This window comes from Prunus persica, chromosome G8 (assembly GCF_000346465.2).
Source record: "Prunus persica cultivar Lovell chromosome G8, Prunus_persica_NCBIv2, whole genome shotgun sequence".
Taxonomy (NCBI): Eukaryota; Viridiplantae; Streptophyta; class Magnoliopsida; order Rosales; family Rosaceae; genus Prunus; species Prunus persica.
In genome coordinates, this window is record NC_034016.1 from 14,899,394 (window position 1) to 14,918,065 (window position 18,672).

General features: G+C 36.9%; 2 protein-coding genes across 3 annotated transcripts; both read right to left on the reverse strand.

Annotated features, from left to right (window-relative positions):
• On the reverse strand, positions 1,016 to 9,890 carry LOC18767707 (prostaglandin reductase-3). The gene is made up of 18 exons (XM_007201131.2): positions 9,516 to 9,890; positions 9,255 to 9,428; positions 6,192 to 6,373; positions 5,770 to 5,875; positions 5,498 to 5,574; positions 5,327 to 5,417; positions 5,008 to 5,203; positions 4,457 to 4,583; positions 4,245 to 4,325; positions 4,021 to 4,122; positions 3,734 to 3,829; positions 3,373 to 3,453; positions 2,663 to 2,782; positions 2,314 to 2,442; positions 1,894 to 1,971; positions 1,682 to 1,768; positions 1,479 to 1,565; positions 1,016 to 1,373 (listed from the first exon to the last, which is right to left on the reverse strand). The coding sequence occupies exons 1-18, from the start codon at positions 9,568 to 9,570 to the stop codon at positions 1,323 to 1,325; spliced, it is 1,920 nt and encodes a 639-aa protein (XP_007201193.1). The 5' UTR covers positions 9,571 to 9,890; the 3' UTR covers positions 1,016 to 1,322.
• On the reverse strand, positions 14,982 to 17,359 carry LOC18767706 (ycf20-like protein). 2 transcript variants are annotated; one of them, XM_020553816.1, is made up of 3 exons: positions 17,076 to 17,353; positions 16,612 to 16,748; positions 14,982 to 15,640 (listed from the first exon to the last, which is right to left on the reverse strand). In XM_020553816.1, exon 3 carries the CDS (start codon positions 15,598 to 15,600, stop codon positions 15,133 to 15,135), a length of 468 nt encoding a protein of 155 aa, XP_020409405.1. In that variant the 5' UTR covers positions 15,601 to 15,640; positions 16,612 to 16,748; positions 17,076 to 17,353; the 3' UTR covers positions 14,982 to 15,132. The 2 variants fall into 2 exon arrangements, with proteins under 2 accessions (XP_020409405.1, XP_020409404.1); XM_020553815.1 differs by lacking the exon at positions 16,612 to 16,748 and having other exon boundaries at positions 17,076 to 17,359.

The window sequence follows — 18,672 nt, forward strand, 5'->3', positions numbered from 1 at the left end:
CCTCTTTAAATAGACTATTTTAAAAGTATAGCCGCACAGTTGTACCATTTAATACAATACTTTTGAAGTATAGCCGCCCGACTGTACTCTTTAAATACCATAATCTTGATTTCTCTTTTCTAATTACTTTATTTATTAGTTATGTTTTAATTATTATTTATTTAGTGAATAATTAATATTTAAATGTTTTATTAAATTAAATATACTAAACTGGAAGTGCCCAAGTAAGTGCCTCAAGGCTCAAGACCATCTTTTTGACCGTTAAATATACAATATTAAATGCCCAAATCAAGCTTGAAGCCCAATTTACTTCTACTTAGGCTATCTTCCATTTACTTTTTATGGGATTATGACATTTATAAGAACCTCATTTTTCCTTCTTCCTACGAATGTGGGACAAAAGTCCTTAAATTTCATTCAAACTTCGAACACTAACCCAATAATAGATTTTGGTTGACCTCTTTTGCAACTGCAAGCCCCACTGTAAAACTATGGAGGACCATGGCGTAGGACCCTGACATGTAAGATTAGGGGTTTAATGTAGTTAATAGTGTCACGCTCGCAACTCACACATTCATTCTCAAGCCAATTCTTAGGTATGGACATTTTCAGGGTAAACAGAAAGGTTCCTTAGTAAAAGCCTCATCCATGGCCACGTTACGTATGCCTTATTCTCCCACCACGCATACGCATGCAAGTTTCCAACCACCTTCTCCTGCTTTAAATTGGCTTTACGCTGCATCATGGCCTCGCAAAACCAAAACCCACCAAAGAACTAGCAATGTCCACGGCTCACACACAACAGTACAAGACCCCGGCGAGCCAACCTTGTGTACACTGCCCTCCTCGAAGCCGCCATTGCTGTCATCCAAGGCTTCGGCCCAATCAACAATTTTGTGGACACAATTTGAAATATAATTCACCGAGTGCTAGTGTAATTTCCGAAATCTCATGATTTTATAGAAACACGAAAAAAATTCATGAGTGTTAGTGATTCTGAGCTACACAACGTTACTAGTGATACGTATCCTTCCAAAATCCCCTTTATTCAACTAATGATACAAAAGAAGGCATTCAATGTGGCCCATATACATATATGACATGATGACAGAACAAATTAGTACCTTCTAACCAAAATAGTTTTATTCTGTGTGTATACTTGCAACCGGTAATATAGTTTCGTTATTTTGTACTTTGTCCTTGAAAAGTTTCACCATTGTTTCGTTCTGTGTATATATATATATTTCTTCTTTCTAACTCTTAATGTTTATTGTTCAGAAAGGAAAGAAAATACGCCTGGGAAGCTACAAGGCAACATCAGCTCATAATCTTGCCGTTTGTTGGCTAAAGGTAGGATCAATGCAAACAACAACCTGCAACAAGGTAACAGCAAGGAAAAGGGCAATTAGGGGGAAGTTGAGTGGCCACGATCACCATAGTGAGAGTGAGAGAAGTTAAGGATATGACAGAATACTTACCTTTCCTACACTTTTACCAGAATGGAGATATTCCACGGCATCCGCAACAGAACGTACACCCAAAAATTGTTTTGGGTCTAAAGAAACCTATAAAATTGAAGGCGGCCAGCATACAATCAGGAACACCGATGATTCGAGTTCAAGAAGTTCATGGATAAGAACTAGCAGTAAATTTAGTTGGTGCTTTATGTAGACATATTTACCTTCAGCTTTCCCATAGAGAAAAGATGAAATAGTTTATCCAGATGTTCTTGCCAGAAGTGACTGTATTGCAATAGGAAGAAACCAGCCTGAAAAGATTAGCATTGTCATATCAACTAGTTTTCGATTTCTTGACATTTAAACTCAAGGGAATAAATGAGGTAAATAACGGTCTATTAAATGAGGACCAATTTAGCATTTAGCAGCTACATACCACAGTTTGGCTTTTCGCTAAGAGCTTTTCGCAAAGTCCTGGGTAGTTTGATGGCTTCCACCCATGCTCTCCTTGATACTGAGTCCAGAATGAATCATGTCATGGGAATAGATGAAAACCAAGAACGTCATACCCACGAAATTCAAGAGCAGACAAGAAAAAGGTCAAGTGAAAATACTAGTTAAGTGATATCTTCAGGAAAGTATGAACCTGTACATACATATCCATGTGAATGTGATCAATCCATCCTAGAAATTTTATACCTCTGCATGCATGGTTAAGACTGTTGATTGGAGCTTATATTGATTTCAATATTTTTCTATATTTCAATCATTCTATTCAAATGTCAGCATATCAATTGTCAAGAAAGACGATCATAGAGTAAGTGTAACAACTTTTATGCTCGCATGAATACACAACCTGAGAAATCATTCCGATCACTATGAGTCGTCCATAAACCGCAAGAGCATTCAGGCACAAATCGAACATGTCACCACCTACAGACTCATAGATAATGTCAACGCCTTTGGGAAACTCCTTCTTTAGAACCTAGAGAAATGAAAGTTATCAATAACCCCATGCTTTGTACTTAAATGACTTTAGAATCAAATTATTGCATTGCTCCTTAAACTGAATCAGATCAAAAGACATTTAGTTCTTACTGTGCGTGTTCCTTTATCCATTATGGGTCCATTTTCACCTTACCATTCCACCAAATACAACTAAGAAACAATTTCGTAAATCAACGGGAAAGATTCAAAAGACATACAGTCTTGATATCTTCAGCTTTATAGTCTATGACTCGATCCACCCCCAATTCTTTCAAAAGCTTCGCCTTTTCTTCACCTCGACAAGTTGCAACCACAGTGTTTCGAGCTAGCTTTGCAAGCTGTGCGTATAAAAGACTGCTAAGAGTAATGTTTGAGCAAAGAAGACAAGGTTGACATCATATGACGTCAGAATTCAACTGGCAAAATTAAACAAATTTTTTTTATATAAAAATAATAAAAAAAGGATGGACAATCCTTCCCGAAGGGAACTAGGAAAGAAATCTAGGGTGGTCTTTTGGATTACAATCTTAGGACATAAGGAATACACCTTTTATTTTCTAAATGTAGTTGGAAAAAAGTCATAGTTTTCTAGCCTTTCCAACTCTGTTTAAATTCAATCCCCAAATGCACCACAAACTAGGTTATAACTTTTTCCTGAGTGATTGGATCCCATAATCTTTAAGAAACTGAGGTTGAAGTGGATTTTCTGAAAGAAAGAAAGCGGTAGCCTAAATTAAATGCCCTGCTGGTGCTTTTGTGCCTAAACCCTAGGGCAGTGCTTTTGTGCCTACTAAAATCTGGAAAACTAGAGAACCTAGGAAACTAACAAATAAATTGGGAAACTAATCATTTCATCTACCCTTCTTCTTCTTCGTCTTCTTCTAAGCATGCATGTCATAAAGAGCTATTCCTATATTTGAAACCAAACCTGGACTGCAAATTGTCCAGTCCCTCCAGCAGCAGCAGTAACAAGAACTACTTTTCCAGATTCCAGTTGTCCCGCTCCCGCCTAGAGGTTCATAATAAAATAAATTGTAAGACAAGTGGTGCGTCTCAGTGAATAATCTAACACAAACTATTAAAAACAATGAAGGCTACAGAACAAAGAATATAATGCACAATGGCTAGAAAGTTATTAGAAAAAGGGCACGACGTTATCATCTGAATGTGACCACCAAGAATTCAGCGAAGGAAATAATATGCAATTCTGATACACAAATACATATATGTGCACTAACAGTTTTTGGACTACACATTATTTTCCGACTATACATACGCATACATTTAACCTTTTCTAGAGCGATTGATGCAGTCAGCCCTGAAGTAAGCATAGCGACAACTTCTGGATCCGGTCTTTCCACAGGAAGGATGTGTTTTGAAGGCACCTAACTCAAGTGCAAAGCTCATCAGTTATTACACTAGTAATTGATAGTAAAAATAAACAAAAGAAAGATATCAAAAAATAGAATAGAATCATGATTAGTGTAAACTTGGAAACATTCCTGACATTACATATGAAAGCACTTCTTAGTAAACATTGAAAGAAAAAAAGAACAGTATTCTTCAGACAGTGTACCATCGTGAATTCTGCATAACTTCCAAAAGTCATGATTGCAGCTGGAGTACCAACTTTCAAGTTAGTGACAGATTCCCCAACTGCTGCAATTATCCCCACAGCCTGCAACATTGCGACATACTTTATCAACTAGGCATCATAGATAGCAATAACTTCATAAACCTAAAGGCCCTCAACTGCATGAATGATTATAAGAATGTCAAAAATTATATATTGTCCTGCACCTCAAAACCACAATCAAATGGAAGCTGGGATTCAAGATCTTTGTTGCTTCCACTAAAATAACGTCCTGAGCTGTAATTTACCTACCAAAAATAAGTCCTTGTTAGAGCATATATTAATGTGCAGAGGGAGAATGTAGAATTTACTTTACAAAAAGAGACAGAAATCTTCAATATCATTATACTCGGCAACAATTTTCACATCATAAACTTACATCACTAGCATTTACGCCAGCATATATGACTTTCACAAGAACGTGGTCTGGTTTAATGGGTAATCTCAATGGTGTGCGCACTACGCCGGTAGCATTACGAAAATTGTGACTCAAGGTGTGAACAACTCTGGAGAAAAAGAACTACAATTAACTACCAAATACTAAAAACAAAACCACTTGAAACAAAAGTTAGTTTAGGCTAGCTTCTGCCATATAATGTTAAGCGAAATATGAGAACCGTTTGAACAGATAATAAATGAAACATGAATGGAAGAGGTGTCGGGACTACAAGACCAAAGCCATAATTTATATTGAGCATTTTACGCATAAGCAATGTAATAACGGTCAGAAAGTTTTTCTTTCACAAAGATTTTGCAATCAAAGGATTTTGTCAAGTCAAGTACAACAAAAGTAAAATTCTGACTAGGCTAAACAAATTAAATTTATGGATTGACAATAATATATATCCCACCGTATAAGAAAATGAACGTGTATCTCCTCATGACTATGTGGAAAGGGGGGAAAATAATGTTTGATGTATTATTACTAACAGTTTCTCAAAACTTTGTGGAAGTTGAAGATTCAAAGGAGCTTGGAATATTGGAGCATTTGTCACAGCTCTTTTTGTCTGGCTAATCAAGTATTTTGCTTCTTCTGCGGGAGTTGGCCAATATTCCATGCCTCTTCGATTGGTAATCCATAGGCATGAACCAGCTTTACTCTCATCAGTAATAAGCTCAAAAGCACCTAAAATGCATAACAGCTTTTATTCAATAAACATGGTGGGTTAAACAATAAACAATAGCATCTATACAATCTAAAAGAAAGACTTTGACCTTCTTCAAAAGAAACGAGAAAGAGAAAGCATACCTTTCACTACCATTTCCATACGGACAAAGCCGCCCATTATACTAACAAATTTAGAACCCGCCTTTAAGCCCATGTCAGTTCTTTCAACAAACTGCATCAAAGAAGTTGGCAATATTTTTTTCTTAAGATATTCGTAGTCTTATTTCAGTTGGGTTTAAGTTACAATCTTACTTCAGGACAAAGCACATTGATGCGAATCCCTTTATGCTTGTAGGGAACCAGAGATCTAGTAAACTGAACAACACCGCCTGCAAAAACATTATTCTATGATTGTCAATTTATCCATGAAAGTGGCACTTACAAATATCTCTGCACACACATGTTAGGTGTACTTAAGCTTATCTGTATTCTTTTAATGCTTCATAACAAAATGGTATAGACTGACCAAAAAAAAAAAGATTCGGACAGGAAATCAGAGACAAAAGCTACTGCATAGAACAAACCTTTTGAGCCAGAGTAGATTGGATCACCGTCGAGCGGGTAAAGACCTGCAGCAGAACCCATATTGATAATTACGCCAGGTTTTTTCACAGCTTGCATGGTTTTAATCTGTTTGAAACATAGTTGATTCATGAGAGATGAGACACACTAATGTAGTAAAAAATATATAAGTTCAGAAGCATAATAACAGAGAGAGACGAAGATCAATTAACCAAGAATTAAGACGAAGAGCAGTTTATTATTCACTTTCAGAAGCCCAAATTGATACGACTAAAACATCAGGAATGACAACATATTCTCACTCATCACTATGGACTAAACTTTAATAGGCAATGGCCCTGAATAGAACTTTATGCAGCAGACTCACATTAGCAGATATGGAAGGTACGGGTATCAAGAAAACATAGTCCAAGTTCAAACGTACCGCAAGGCGAGTGCAATCAATAACTGCAATCAGATTCAAGTTAACTGTTAGTCTCCATGAGCGAGTACCGTCAGTTTGATCCTTATGGAATGGTATGGGATTAATGATGCCTGCACTGTTAATACAGATATCCAATCCTCCAAATGTTGCTAAATGTTTCTCAAACGCAGCAGCTATATTTCCTGTCCATCACATAAAGAATAATGTAATTATCTGAAAGGTAGCATCTAATCCAAATTAGTAAAACTGCACACATAGAATGAATGAGAACCAAGCCTCTTCAAATTTCTAGTTGTCAGTATGAAATGCAGATACATGTACAGATTTCAAATCAAACATGCCTCAAAAACAAAATCTTCTGATTTTTTCTTCTTGTCTATGTCCAAACGTTTTTACTCATTGAAAAATAAGACCCTTGTGAAATATGTACATCAAGGAATTAATATTTGACAGCAGGGTTTTGTAATAAGCATTATTTTATGAGATTTTTGTAGAAATGCTCACCTGAACTTATACTTCAGTTTCAATTTGTCACATTAAAGAAAAATTTATGAAAAATGTCATCTTAATTTTTCAAAATCCGTTATTTGTCATCTGACTTTAAGACCATCCAATTTTCCATCCATTTTTAAAGGTATTTTAGTCTTTTCATTTTCAAGGGAAAAAAAAAAGAGAGACCTCTCTCTTTCCCCAAAACACATCGCACAGGACCCCCCCTTCCCACATGGGATAAACGTAAATACAAGATTCTCTCTCTGTCTCTCTCTCTCTCTCTCTCTCTCTCTCTCTCTCACTCTCAGAGCATGTATAAATTTTTTTATGGTGTCCATTGAGCATATATGAAATTTTCAGATACCTGATTTAAAACTACTTAAGCTTCCCACCCAAAATCCAACCTCCTTCTTGTCTTCATAGTTTTATTAACTTATGCCACTGTGTTTCTGTTGAAGGATTTAAAGTTTCCTTGGGCACTAGCTACCGAGGAGTTGATTTGGTAGATGTCCTTCCACAAATTTTCAATATGCAAATGGACAAATACCAAAATGAAAAAAGAAGAAGAAAAAGGTGGACTCGGTTTGAGAGAATTTGTGTGTGGAGGGTAGGTGTTCCATAGTAGAGAGAGAAAGAGTAAGGAGAAAAGTGAAGGGGGAATGGAGAAAGGAGCTGTGAAGAGGGGAATGGATTTCAAGGTGGGTGGGGTTGGTTGGAGTCGTCAGTGGTGCATAAGGGATGGGGGAATGTGAGAATTTTTTTTTTCAATTTTTATTTTTTAAAAGATATTCAATTTTTTTTTTATAATGAATTTTAAAATACACTTGAAAATGGAAAGACTAAAATATGCTTAAAAATGGATGGAAATTTAGATGGTGTTAAAGTCAAATGACAAATCATGGATTTTGAAAAATTAAAGTGACATTTGTCTTAAATTTTTCTTTAAGGTGACAAATTGAAGCTTATATATAAGTTCATGTGACATTTCTACAAATCTCTTATTTTATTATTCTAAAAATCTATAGGTTCGTAGGTCTAACCTGGCCTGCATGAACTGGGTGACAATTTCCAATACGACCCAACTTGAAACCCGCATGAAAAATTAGCGAGTCAAATCCACACTATTAAATTTTTGTGTCATTTTCAGGTCAACCTGCCATGACCCATTTAATAAATAAGTGAGTTTTGAGTCAACCGCTAAAATACCTATGTAACTCGTTTAATAAAGGGGTTGTGTCACATGTCAACCCTTATAATACCCATAACCTGTTTCTTTGTTTCTTCTTCATTTTCTTAATTTTTTTTAATTTTTATTTCTCTTTCTCAATCTTCATACATACATAGGTAAATGTAATCACAATTTTTTTTAAATAAAAAACTAATTAATAAAATTGTAATTACTTGATTAGATTATCAAAATTCAGGTTTTTTATTTGTTTTTTGATGACATTGTGAATTTGAGATGTAACCCTTTGTTGTTTTTGGGCTTTCTTTCTTTTTATTTGTTTTTACTTATTGCCCAATAACTTAATTATGCAAGTGATTCTTGTATGGGCCATGCAAGTTATTCTTTCTTTTTAGGGAAAAAGGTAGACTCGGTTTGGGTGGGCTGAGGGAATTTGTGTGTGGAGGATGGGTGTTTCATGATAGATAAAGGAGGAGGAAGGGGATGTGAAGCAGGAAGGGGGAATGGATTTCAAGGTGGGTAGGGTTAGTTGGAGCCGCTGGTGGGGCACAGGAGATGGGGAAAGGTAAGAAATTTATTTATTTTTCAATTTTAATTATTTAAAGATATATTTAAAAAAATTATAATAAATTTTCCATTTTTAAAATACCTTTAAAATGGATGGAAAATTGGATGGTGCTAAAGTCAGATGACAAATCATGGATTTTGAAAAATTAAGGTGATATTTCTCTTAAACTTTTCTTTAAGATGACAAATTGAAAATGAGATATAAGTACATGTGACATTTCTATAAAAATCCCTTCTTTTTATTTGTTTTAAATTTTTACTCAATTATGCAAGTGATTCTGAAAAAATAAAATAACATAATAAACATTTTTGGTCCACCTTTTTAGCTTGCTAGTTACTAGTTGCTACCACTTATTGACCCCTAAAAAAGAGAGCTACTAGTTGCTATCACACATATGGAGAATGTAAACTAGAGGCATGTCATCAATTCAAGTCAATATATTGCAAGGCTTTAGAGAACATTCTTATTTGATTCTGATAAGAATTACTTTTTTAGTTAAATTATGATAAGAAATCAAATATAGCAATCCTGATCATTTGTTAAACAAGTTATTAATTAGGTAACTTGTTGAATAACCTATTTAACACGACTCGAACTCAGCACGATACGTTTATTAAATAGGTCGGATTTGAGTTGAGCATTCTTGACATGTTTATTATCCTAACACAACATGACCCATTGCCAATCGGATATGTTGTTAATTACTATCTCTATACATACCTTTGGTACTTTTTTGGCTCCCTGTACAATGATTGGTGTCACTGTGCAGAGTGGTATTCATTCCTAAATCAGTCTTATGTACAACTAGTTGACTTACCTGTATCAGTCACGTCGCATTTCACAAACAAGGCAGATGGAAAACCTAAACTGGTATGGAAATTGGCATTCTCCTTCTGAACAAGGGATGCAACTTCCTTCCCCTTTTCTTCAGATAAATCGACCACCGTCACAAATATTCCCTTCGCTCCAAGAGCCAAGCTAAGAGCTTTTCCTGCATATTAAGAGTCAAAGCAGAACCAGTCTTCTTGCTGTTCAAGTTTGATGACAAAGATTAATATAGCAGTAGATGATGGTTTACCAATTCCAGAAGCTCCACCAGTGACCAGAGCTGAAAGGCCAGGTTTTAGCTCCATTTCTTTTCTGCGGAAATTGACCGTCGAATTTGAAAGAGCTGATGATGATCTTAGCTGTGGTTGAGTTGTGTTGTCTTTAGAATGGCTATTTTGTCCAGAGAATTTCTAGTTGCTTCTTGAGTTATGTTGTCACCTTGGAATTCATGGCTATTTTATCCACAGAATTTTTAGTTGCTTCCAGAGTGTTGTCTGATGAGATTGATAAGATAGTGCTGAGTTCCGGTAATTTTTCTTTTTTTCCTTTTTTGGCTGAAGCACCTTCTGTAGGCACGTTATCATGTTTGGAGAATATTGTTTTATGGCAGACAATAGCATGTGTTAGGAAGGAGAATGATAGAAACTTTTTCTTTAACATTTTTTTTTGGATCTTCTTTCTTTCTTACATGACATGTGTCATTTTTTAAAGTTTCAACCCTTTAGAGCAACTCCACCCATGATGGCAAAGTCTAAGGCAAGGGCAAGCAAGGGCTGCCACTATTCACGCGAATAGTGTCATCCTTGCCATTTGTGGTTCCACCCATGAGGGCAAAGTCTAGGGCAAGTCTAGGGCAATTACTATTCATTGTACTTTATTTCCTATTTTTTTATACTTTAAATCATTAATTTTGATAATCTTTTGTAATTAAATTTTCGGATAAGATTTTCGGATGAGAATCTCGGTTGCCACGTGTCTTATTCCAGATAAAATTTTCGGATATTCATTAATAAAAATTATAATCTCAGATTTCCAATAAAACTTTCACCCTCTAAAATTGTGCCACGTGTCCCATGTCAGATAAGATTTTCAGATATTTTTAAAAAATTATAATCTCATATTTCAGATAAGATCTTCACCCTCTAAAATTGTGCCATGTGTCCCATGTCTGATAAGATTTTCAGATATTTTTTTACAAATAGTGATCTCAGATTTCAGATAAGATTTTCACCCTCTAAAATTGTGCCACGTGTCATCTCTATCTTCTGAATCCCTCTATAAAACTACACCATCAACACCACTCCTCTCACACCATCCCTTATATATTTCTTCATTTCTCAGATTTTACAAAACACATTATACTCTCAATGTCAAACTTCAGGAGGGTGTTGGAGAGGCAATAGAAAGAATGGGAAGAAATCCGGCGTAGACGTGAGGAAGAAGATCGGGACGCCGATGAAGAAGAGGAAGAAATGCTTGTAGCAGCGGCGGTGTGTATGATGAATCAATCAAGCCAACACCATCGTCGTCGTGCCCAGAATATTGACAGACGCAGAGAGTCTCGAGGTAAGAATCTCTTGGAGGATTACTTTATCCCAAATTCGTTATATCCAGTTTCTAAGTTTCGAGAGAGATATAGAATGTAGCCACATTTGTTCCAAAAAATCATGCATGATATTTGTAATTACGACACATACTTCATTCAAAAGCATGATGCTGTTGGAGTTTTGGGTCTTATCCCGGAGCAAAAACTTACAGCTGCTTTGCGGATGCTTGCTTATGGGGCATCTGCAGAGCAGGTGGATGAGATTGCAAGGATGGGAAAATCTACTATCCTAGAGTGCTTGGTGAGATTCTGTGATGCAGTGGAAAATTTGTACACGAGGGAGTACCTTCGCAAACCCGCTCCGAGGGACCTGCAAAGGCTTCTACAAAAAGGCGAGGCTCGAGGTTTCCCAGGAATGATCGAAAGCATCGATTGCATGCATTGGCAGTGGAAGAATTGTCCTACTGCGTGGCAAGGAGAGTATGAGAATCGGAAGGGCCAAAAAAGTATCATTTTGGAGGTCGTAGCTTCATTTGACACTTGGGTTTGGCATGCCTTTTTCGGGGTTGCCGGATCTCAGAATGACCTCAATGTCCTTGGTCAATCCCCGGTGTTCGACGAGGTATTGCGAGGTCATTCCCCCCAGGTCACATACCAAATCAACAATACCGTATACTCTGGTGCGTACTACCTTGCCGACGGAATTTATCCTAGGTGGACGACATTCGTGAAAACAATTCCAAATCCCCGATCCGAGAAGGAAAGAAGCTTTGATGCCTTTCAAGAAGGCTACAGGAAAGACGTGAAAAGGTGTTTCGGTATCTTGCAAGCTCGTTGGGCAATTATTAGGGGTGCTGCTCGGATGCTAGATGAGGAGGTGCTGCGGAGTATTATGATGACTTGCATCATCCTCCACAACATGATTGTGGAGGATGAGTATGACTACGATGCTCCAGAGGTGTTTGAACCCGATCCTATGAACACGGCGTTGACAAGAATATATAAAAGGCCGATGGGACCAAATGGACTACCAATGGAGCCCGAACCGTTACTTCGGGATGGTCGATTCAACAACCCCATGATTGATTGTTATCAAGAAATGCAATCTTCATATGTTCACGAAAGACGTCAAGTTGACTTGATCGAGCACTTGTGGCAGATGAAATGCAATCACAATGGATGAAGGCTAGATTCGTGCTTTGTTTGGAATTATGCTTTGTTTTTATGTGTGGTGTTTTGTGGAATTATTGCGAGGTCTTTTTTATTATTATGCTTTTATGTATGGTTTGTTTTGTGTGTTGTTTGCAATAAATGAAGGTTTGTTTTTAATTAATCTTTGTGAGGAATGCTCAAATGTTTTTAATAAATAGTCCAATTATAGAATGCTTTTTTGATTGAATAAAAAAGAAACAATACAACAAATTAAAGGATAATACAACAATTTAAAAAAAATATAACAATTATAAAAAAATACAACAATACAATCTAATGGTTTTCATCATTTAGCCAATCCGTATTGCTAGGTCCGTCGTCATAGAAAAGTTTTCTTCTCATCACATCCCTTCGTTTATGCTTCCAATAGGCCTTTGTTTCAGGAGACATATGGCTCGTATCCATGGCCATGATTTTCATCTCTCTCTCATCGTCGTCTTTTTCTTTTGCATGTTGCTTTTCAATTGCAAAGCTTCCAATCGTGTCTTGTCCGCTTCATCTCTCTTCAAGTCTCTCTCATATCTTAGAGAGTTGTTCTTAGCTATTTGCTCGAATATTTGAACACAATCAATGTTCGAAGTGGCCCCTCTCTTGGCCTTTGCCGCCTTTCTCCCAATAGGTCTCGGCGGACGTGGGAGTGGTGACTCCGTTTCCATTGGGGAGTCCAATGGCGATTCGTGGAGCGGCGTCTCATGCAACACAACCGGAGGTGCGGTAGGAATAATTTTGAATCTGGAACAATCCTTGACAATTTCCCAACATTGGAAATGCACAAAACTTTTTTTCCCTTGCCCCGTGGCACCTAACCACATTTGTGCTTGTATGATCTATTCAAAATAAATAATTGAAAGTGCATTAAAAAAATATACAATGCAAGAAATTATAAACTATTTTGAAATGCAAGAATAAAATTGATTATGTAAATAAATATAGACAAATTGAAAATGCAAAAACAAAAATAAAGATTATGCATGAAATTATAAACTATTTTGAAATGCAAGAATAAAATTGATTATGTAAATAAATAAAGCCAATTAGGAAATGCAAAAATAAAATAAACATTGTGCAACAAAAATAAATAGAATATGCAATAAAAAAAAGTTACATTAAATTGATTAAAATGGCAATTAAAAATATTTTACCTCATCGGAAAGATTTTGACCGCTCCGAATGTTCTCCCTTGCTTTTGTCAAGGTATTTCTCCATTTCCCTAACTCTTTGTTTAGAAGTTTCCATCTACTAGACAAAGCCATTTCGGTCCGAATGGAACCCGATCTTTGACAAAATTCTCCATGAATTTTGCTCCACATATGATGGAACTTCATCTCATTGCCCGTGATAGGGTCATGACTAACGTTCACCCAAGACTCGCACAACGCAATATCTTCCTGGGTTGACCACGAGCCTCCGATTTCGACAGAAGATGCCATTTGTTTATTTTCTACAAATGGAAAGTAGTACAAAAATGTGAGTGGATAGTAAAAAATATTGGAAGGAGAAGAGTTTGTATGGAATTGGTGTGGAAAGTGGAAAATATGAGTAGAGAGTAAAAAATATTGGAAGGAGATGAGTTTGTATGGAGAATTGGTGTGGAAAATGAATAATGTGAGTGGAGAGTAGAAAATATTGTATGGAGAAGAAATTGTATGAAGATTTGGTGTTGAAAGTAGATAAAATGGTTAGGTATTTATAGGGAAAAAATACATACTTTTTTGGTATTTTTTTTAAAAAAATTTCAGAATTTTTTCGGATTTTTTAGGATTTTTTTTAAAAAATTTTGGCCAAAAAAATGAGAACCGTAGGATTTCTGGAAAAAAACCAATCGGAGCCACTCGGTGTTGACACGTGGCAGGTTACCGTTGGAGCTTGCGTGTGGTGACGTCAGCGCTGACGTCACCTAACTCGGGCTCGAGCCCAGTCGATTTTCGCCCTTGGGCCTGCCCGGGGTCGTGGGACCCGCAGCTTGCTCGGGCTGCTTTGGCTGCGCTGGAGCGCCTCCGGGCTCGCCTAGGGGCCATTTCCCCCGGGTTGGGTCCTGCGCTGGGCTTGCTCTTAGCAAGAATGAGTTGTGATTGGGCTGCTAGAGGTGGGTAACTGTTGGATGAGAGTGGATGAGTGAAGACGGGTAGGGTCGGGGCCAAATTTCCTGGGAAGAATGGGCGAGCAGAAGAAAGAGAGAGGAAGAGGGAGAGAGGAAGAGGGGGAACGAGAGAGTGAGAGAGAGAGAGAGAGAGAGAGTCAAAACCCGTACAAACGTTTAGTTTTTACTAAGGGCATATATGAAAATATAATTAATATATTTTTTTGTAATTAATGACATTGTTTTAACTAAGAAACAAATGACACATGTCATCAAAAAAAAGGAGAGAGAGAATGTTGCTATCATTCCCGTGTGTATATATATTAACCTCCCCATTTGGAGAAATATTGAAATAAAACTACTTTGCATCTGGCAATTTCCAATTGTTATTCTAATTTCAATTTTGTTTTATTAGGTAGACCAACTTTAGAAAGGACGTGAATATTGAGAAGCTGCATCAAGGGTTCACTCATATACTTGAATCTACATTTGAGAATAGGAACTCCTTGTGATTGATAACAAGTCCTCCACATCTTGTGTCTGGTAGGGCATGAATCCAATTAGGTGAACGTGGTACAATTTATTCACAGTTTTAAATACAAATGCATAAACATAGAGGACTTGTTAGCCAGTTTGCTTGAATTTTCATTGAAACTCTTTGTAGAACTCTTTTAAAGTGTTTTAATGATTAATCACTTGCTTGCATGAATAAAACAAAGCAAGGGTTGGTGAAACATCACAATCAAATAATACAAGGGTCCAATATGACAACCAAAAAACAAAGCAAGGGTCCAGCTTATCTGAAACAGTGTCAAATTGAAACCACCTTTTGGCAAACCATACAACAGCAATGATGACGACAAGTTGCAAAAGGTGAGTTTAGCATTCAAATCAAAGCCAACTTGCCATATGGGGAAAAGTAAATAAAGAAGTGGAGTGTGTATAATTGGGAAATGTATCTTTTAATCTATACCAATATAAACAGAGAACTTTACATAGACAAACCAAAAGGGGTTACACAATATGCCATTAACTGGCAAGCTTAAAAGCATCGATGAACAAACCATAAGTGAATCCCATTTTGAAGTTGTTGAGAAGAGCAACAGGGAATGTTACTTTTGGTCGACTGTAATAAAATTTGGTCACATACTCTGTCAGGAGAACACACACGACTGAAGCAATAACGTCGTTGACTCCTAAAGCTCCAAATGACAGAGATATCGTTTGTGCAACATAAAAGCCACCCAACAAAGAGATTCCCCCAAAGAGAGCCCTACGAGATGGACTTCGAAAATAGTTCCTCGAAAGCTCTGGCACATTTCTGATGATATCAACTAGTCTCCGAGACCCTCCAGTCTCCTGCACAGCCCGAACACGAAGAAACCCTGGCGAGGGTCTCAAAGTAAAAACTCCATATTTCCCATGTGAAACTCTGTTTTGAGGACTCAATCCAAATTTATGGAGGCCTGTAGAGACCAAACTCAAGGAATGTGCCATTTTCTGATTTAGATTCCACTATCAAAACCAACCAAAATGCCTGCAAAATGAAATGGAAGCAACACTTGACAAGGCAACCCCAGCAGAAACATAAACAAGACATGAAAAAAGAATCATTTCATAGCCTAAAGGAGAATGTGGTTCAGTCAATAGCAATAGTCCAAGGACTCCAATGTGAATATCCTACCTACTTTGTTTTCTCAAAATTTTCCGTAAAAGAAATTTCCTCACATAATTTTTTAACCATTGATTAGTTAATATTGTCATGTTTGAGTCACATCTATCTTAATTGGATTGATTAAAATACTTCCCACATCTTGTCGATTTTCACTATCAACAATCAATGACGTGTTACTGTATTCATTAAACAAAGCATAACATACTTAAATCTGTCCAAAAACAGCTATACACATATCCCTCTAGCTCCTTCTGTATTTTCTCATTTAAAAAATAAAGGCTTACAGCTGTCATTGACATTGTGGAATCACATTCTGTCAAAACCACTATTGCACTAGTTCAATAGGATCCAAAATTCAGAAACCACAAAATTAATTTGATGTGCAGGAACCACAAAGACTTCAGCATCCTATAGAGGACTGTCAAAAAATGAATTTTATCATCACTGTAGTGTAGCTTAAACCCCACCACCAAAAGCACTAGAGTTCTCAAAGAACAGTGAGACGCATGCTGGAAACAGAAGAATTAACCAAACTCAATGCTTCTGATAACAGGGCAAACTTCATCAAGGAATTATCTACCAAAAGCATGCTGGAAACAGAAGAATTAACAATTTTTATGGATCCACACAAATCCAGGCCTAATTATCATAACATGTGCTCCAAAGAAACTATATATACGTGATCAAAAAAATTAAAAAACTTATCAACATACATCCACACTATCTGATATTTAGAGCCTACATGTAGGTATAATGCCGACAATATTGCAATGAGCAGCACTTGGAAGCAAACCATACTTCATATAACCATACATTAACATGAGAATACCAACCTCATAAATACGAGGAAAATGGATACGTTTTTATGATAATGGTAAGTTGCAGGAAAGATGACAGCGGCAGTCTCACAACACAGCTTTGACGACGATTAGTTGCTGTCTCTAAGTTTTTACTTCCAAATACTAATGCACTACCATTCATCATGCCCAGAAAAGCAGACAAGTTCATCAAATAAAAATTTAATGGTAATACCAGAACACATAGGCTGTTACCCCAGCTAAAAGCAGCGGCCAACCAATAAAACAATCAAAGTCCAGAAATGTTGATATTATTGACAACCCATCATAGACTTCACAATTCTAAGTAAGACCCTATTGGGTTCCATGGATTTGGCATCGCAAGACCTGAGCTTGACATGGCCCTTGCAATGGCAGATCCAAATGTGCCCCAATATCTTGGGGCTGAGACTCAAAATTCAAACATCATTTAGCTGATGGTCAGAACCAAATCTACTTACCCAAGAAACCTCCTTTCAATCTCTACGGCGATGGCAGAGCCTGAAGCCGCCCAAAAGGTATCGTTGTCGCTGAAAGGCCCTAACCCAATAATAGATTTTGGTTCACCTCTTTCTCTATCTCTCTGCAACTGCAATCCCTACTGTAAAACTATGGAGGACCATGGCGCTGGACTGTGATATGTAAGATTGTATACGCTCGGAAGTTCGGAGGAGACACTACGCAACCAAAGCCTCAATTGTAAATTTCGGGTTTCCACCACTACTTTAAGATCTTATCGTCAGTGTAAAAGTACTTTGCACCAAAAAAGAAAAGAAAGTAAAAGAAAATATTCTCTTTCTTTTTTTGGGGTCAAAATAAAAGGCAGTATTCTGTTATTGAAAAAAGTTCAAATTATCATGTGAACGAAAATAACATAATAATGTTAAATTTTTTACAACAAGATACGAAACATCGAACTCATCACAAAATTAACCTAAATCCTAATATATATATCGTCATTCTCAGTTAAATGGACACAACTTCAACTAAATGAAAGGTTAGTTGATAACTAAGTGAAGACAACTACCACTAAATGTTTGATACCAACACAAGCAAATTAATGTAGGAAAAAAAAATGTGAACGTGAGGCAAAACTAAAACTTTCTTAGTTCAAAAGCTATAAATATGAAAACACCTTGATTTATCTGATACATGTGGTTTCGAAAAAAAATAAACGTAAGAAACACACTCCAAAAGGGATTAGAATATTTTTAAAAATCTTCTCAATTTGAATATATATGTTTTTTTTTTTGGGGGGATGAAATAGGGGGCTGAAAACCCCAAAAAGAAAAAAAACAAACACAGGCTACATTATATTTATCCATCGGGCTGTAGTAGCCCCCGACGAGTCATCAAGCAACAGAGGTCCCAGCCATTCAGGACTATCATCAAAAAACCAGTAACCCAAGTCCAGATTGTGACTCCAGTCAGCGACAAAGTTCCTCTCCCTATAAATATGATTAAGCCAAATCCTTCCAATTTGATTCATTAGCCCCTTGCAGTTGCAAACCAAAGCACCAGTAGGATGACAACTATCCATCTCAGTATTATGCATAAGCATCACAGCAGTAGCTGAGTCCATCTCAACAACAACATCATATAAACTTTTTTCAACAGCTAATTTCAAGCCAGAGAATAAGCCTCATAACTCAGCTTCAAGAATTTGCCACTGCCCCAAGTTGGCAGCATAGCCAGCAATCCAGTGACCCGCATGATCTCTGATAACACCCCTCCAGCACCAATGCTTCCAGTGTTGCCTTTACGTGACCCATCCACGTTTAGCTTGAGAACCCCAATGTCTAGAGGAGTCCAGGCTAACATAATTTGAATTTTACCAACTCTAGGATGAATATTAGTAGTAGCCTTAACTCAATCTCTACCCGCATTAATGATCAATTCACGAGAATTAAAAGGTAAGTCTGCTGCATTATTAAAGATAAAATCATTCCTCCACTTCCAAATGTACCAACAGATGAAAACAAACATCAATCTCCAAGGGATCTGGGCAAATTGGTTTTTGGAGCAAAGGTTTTTCAAAAGCCAAGGGTGCATCTCAGC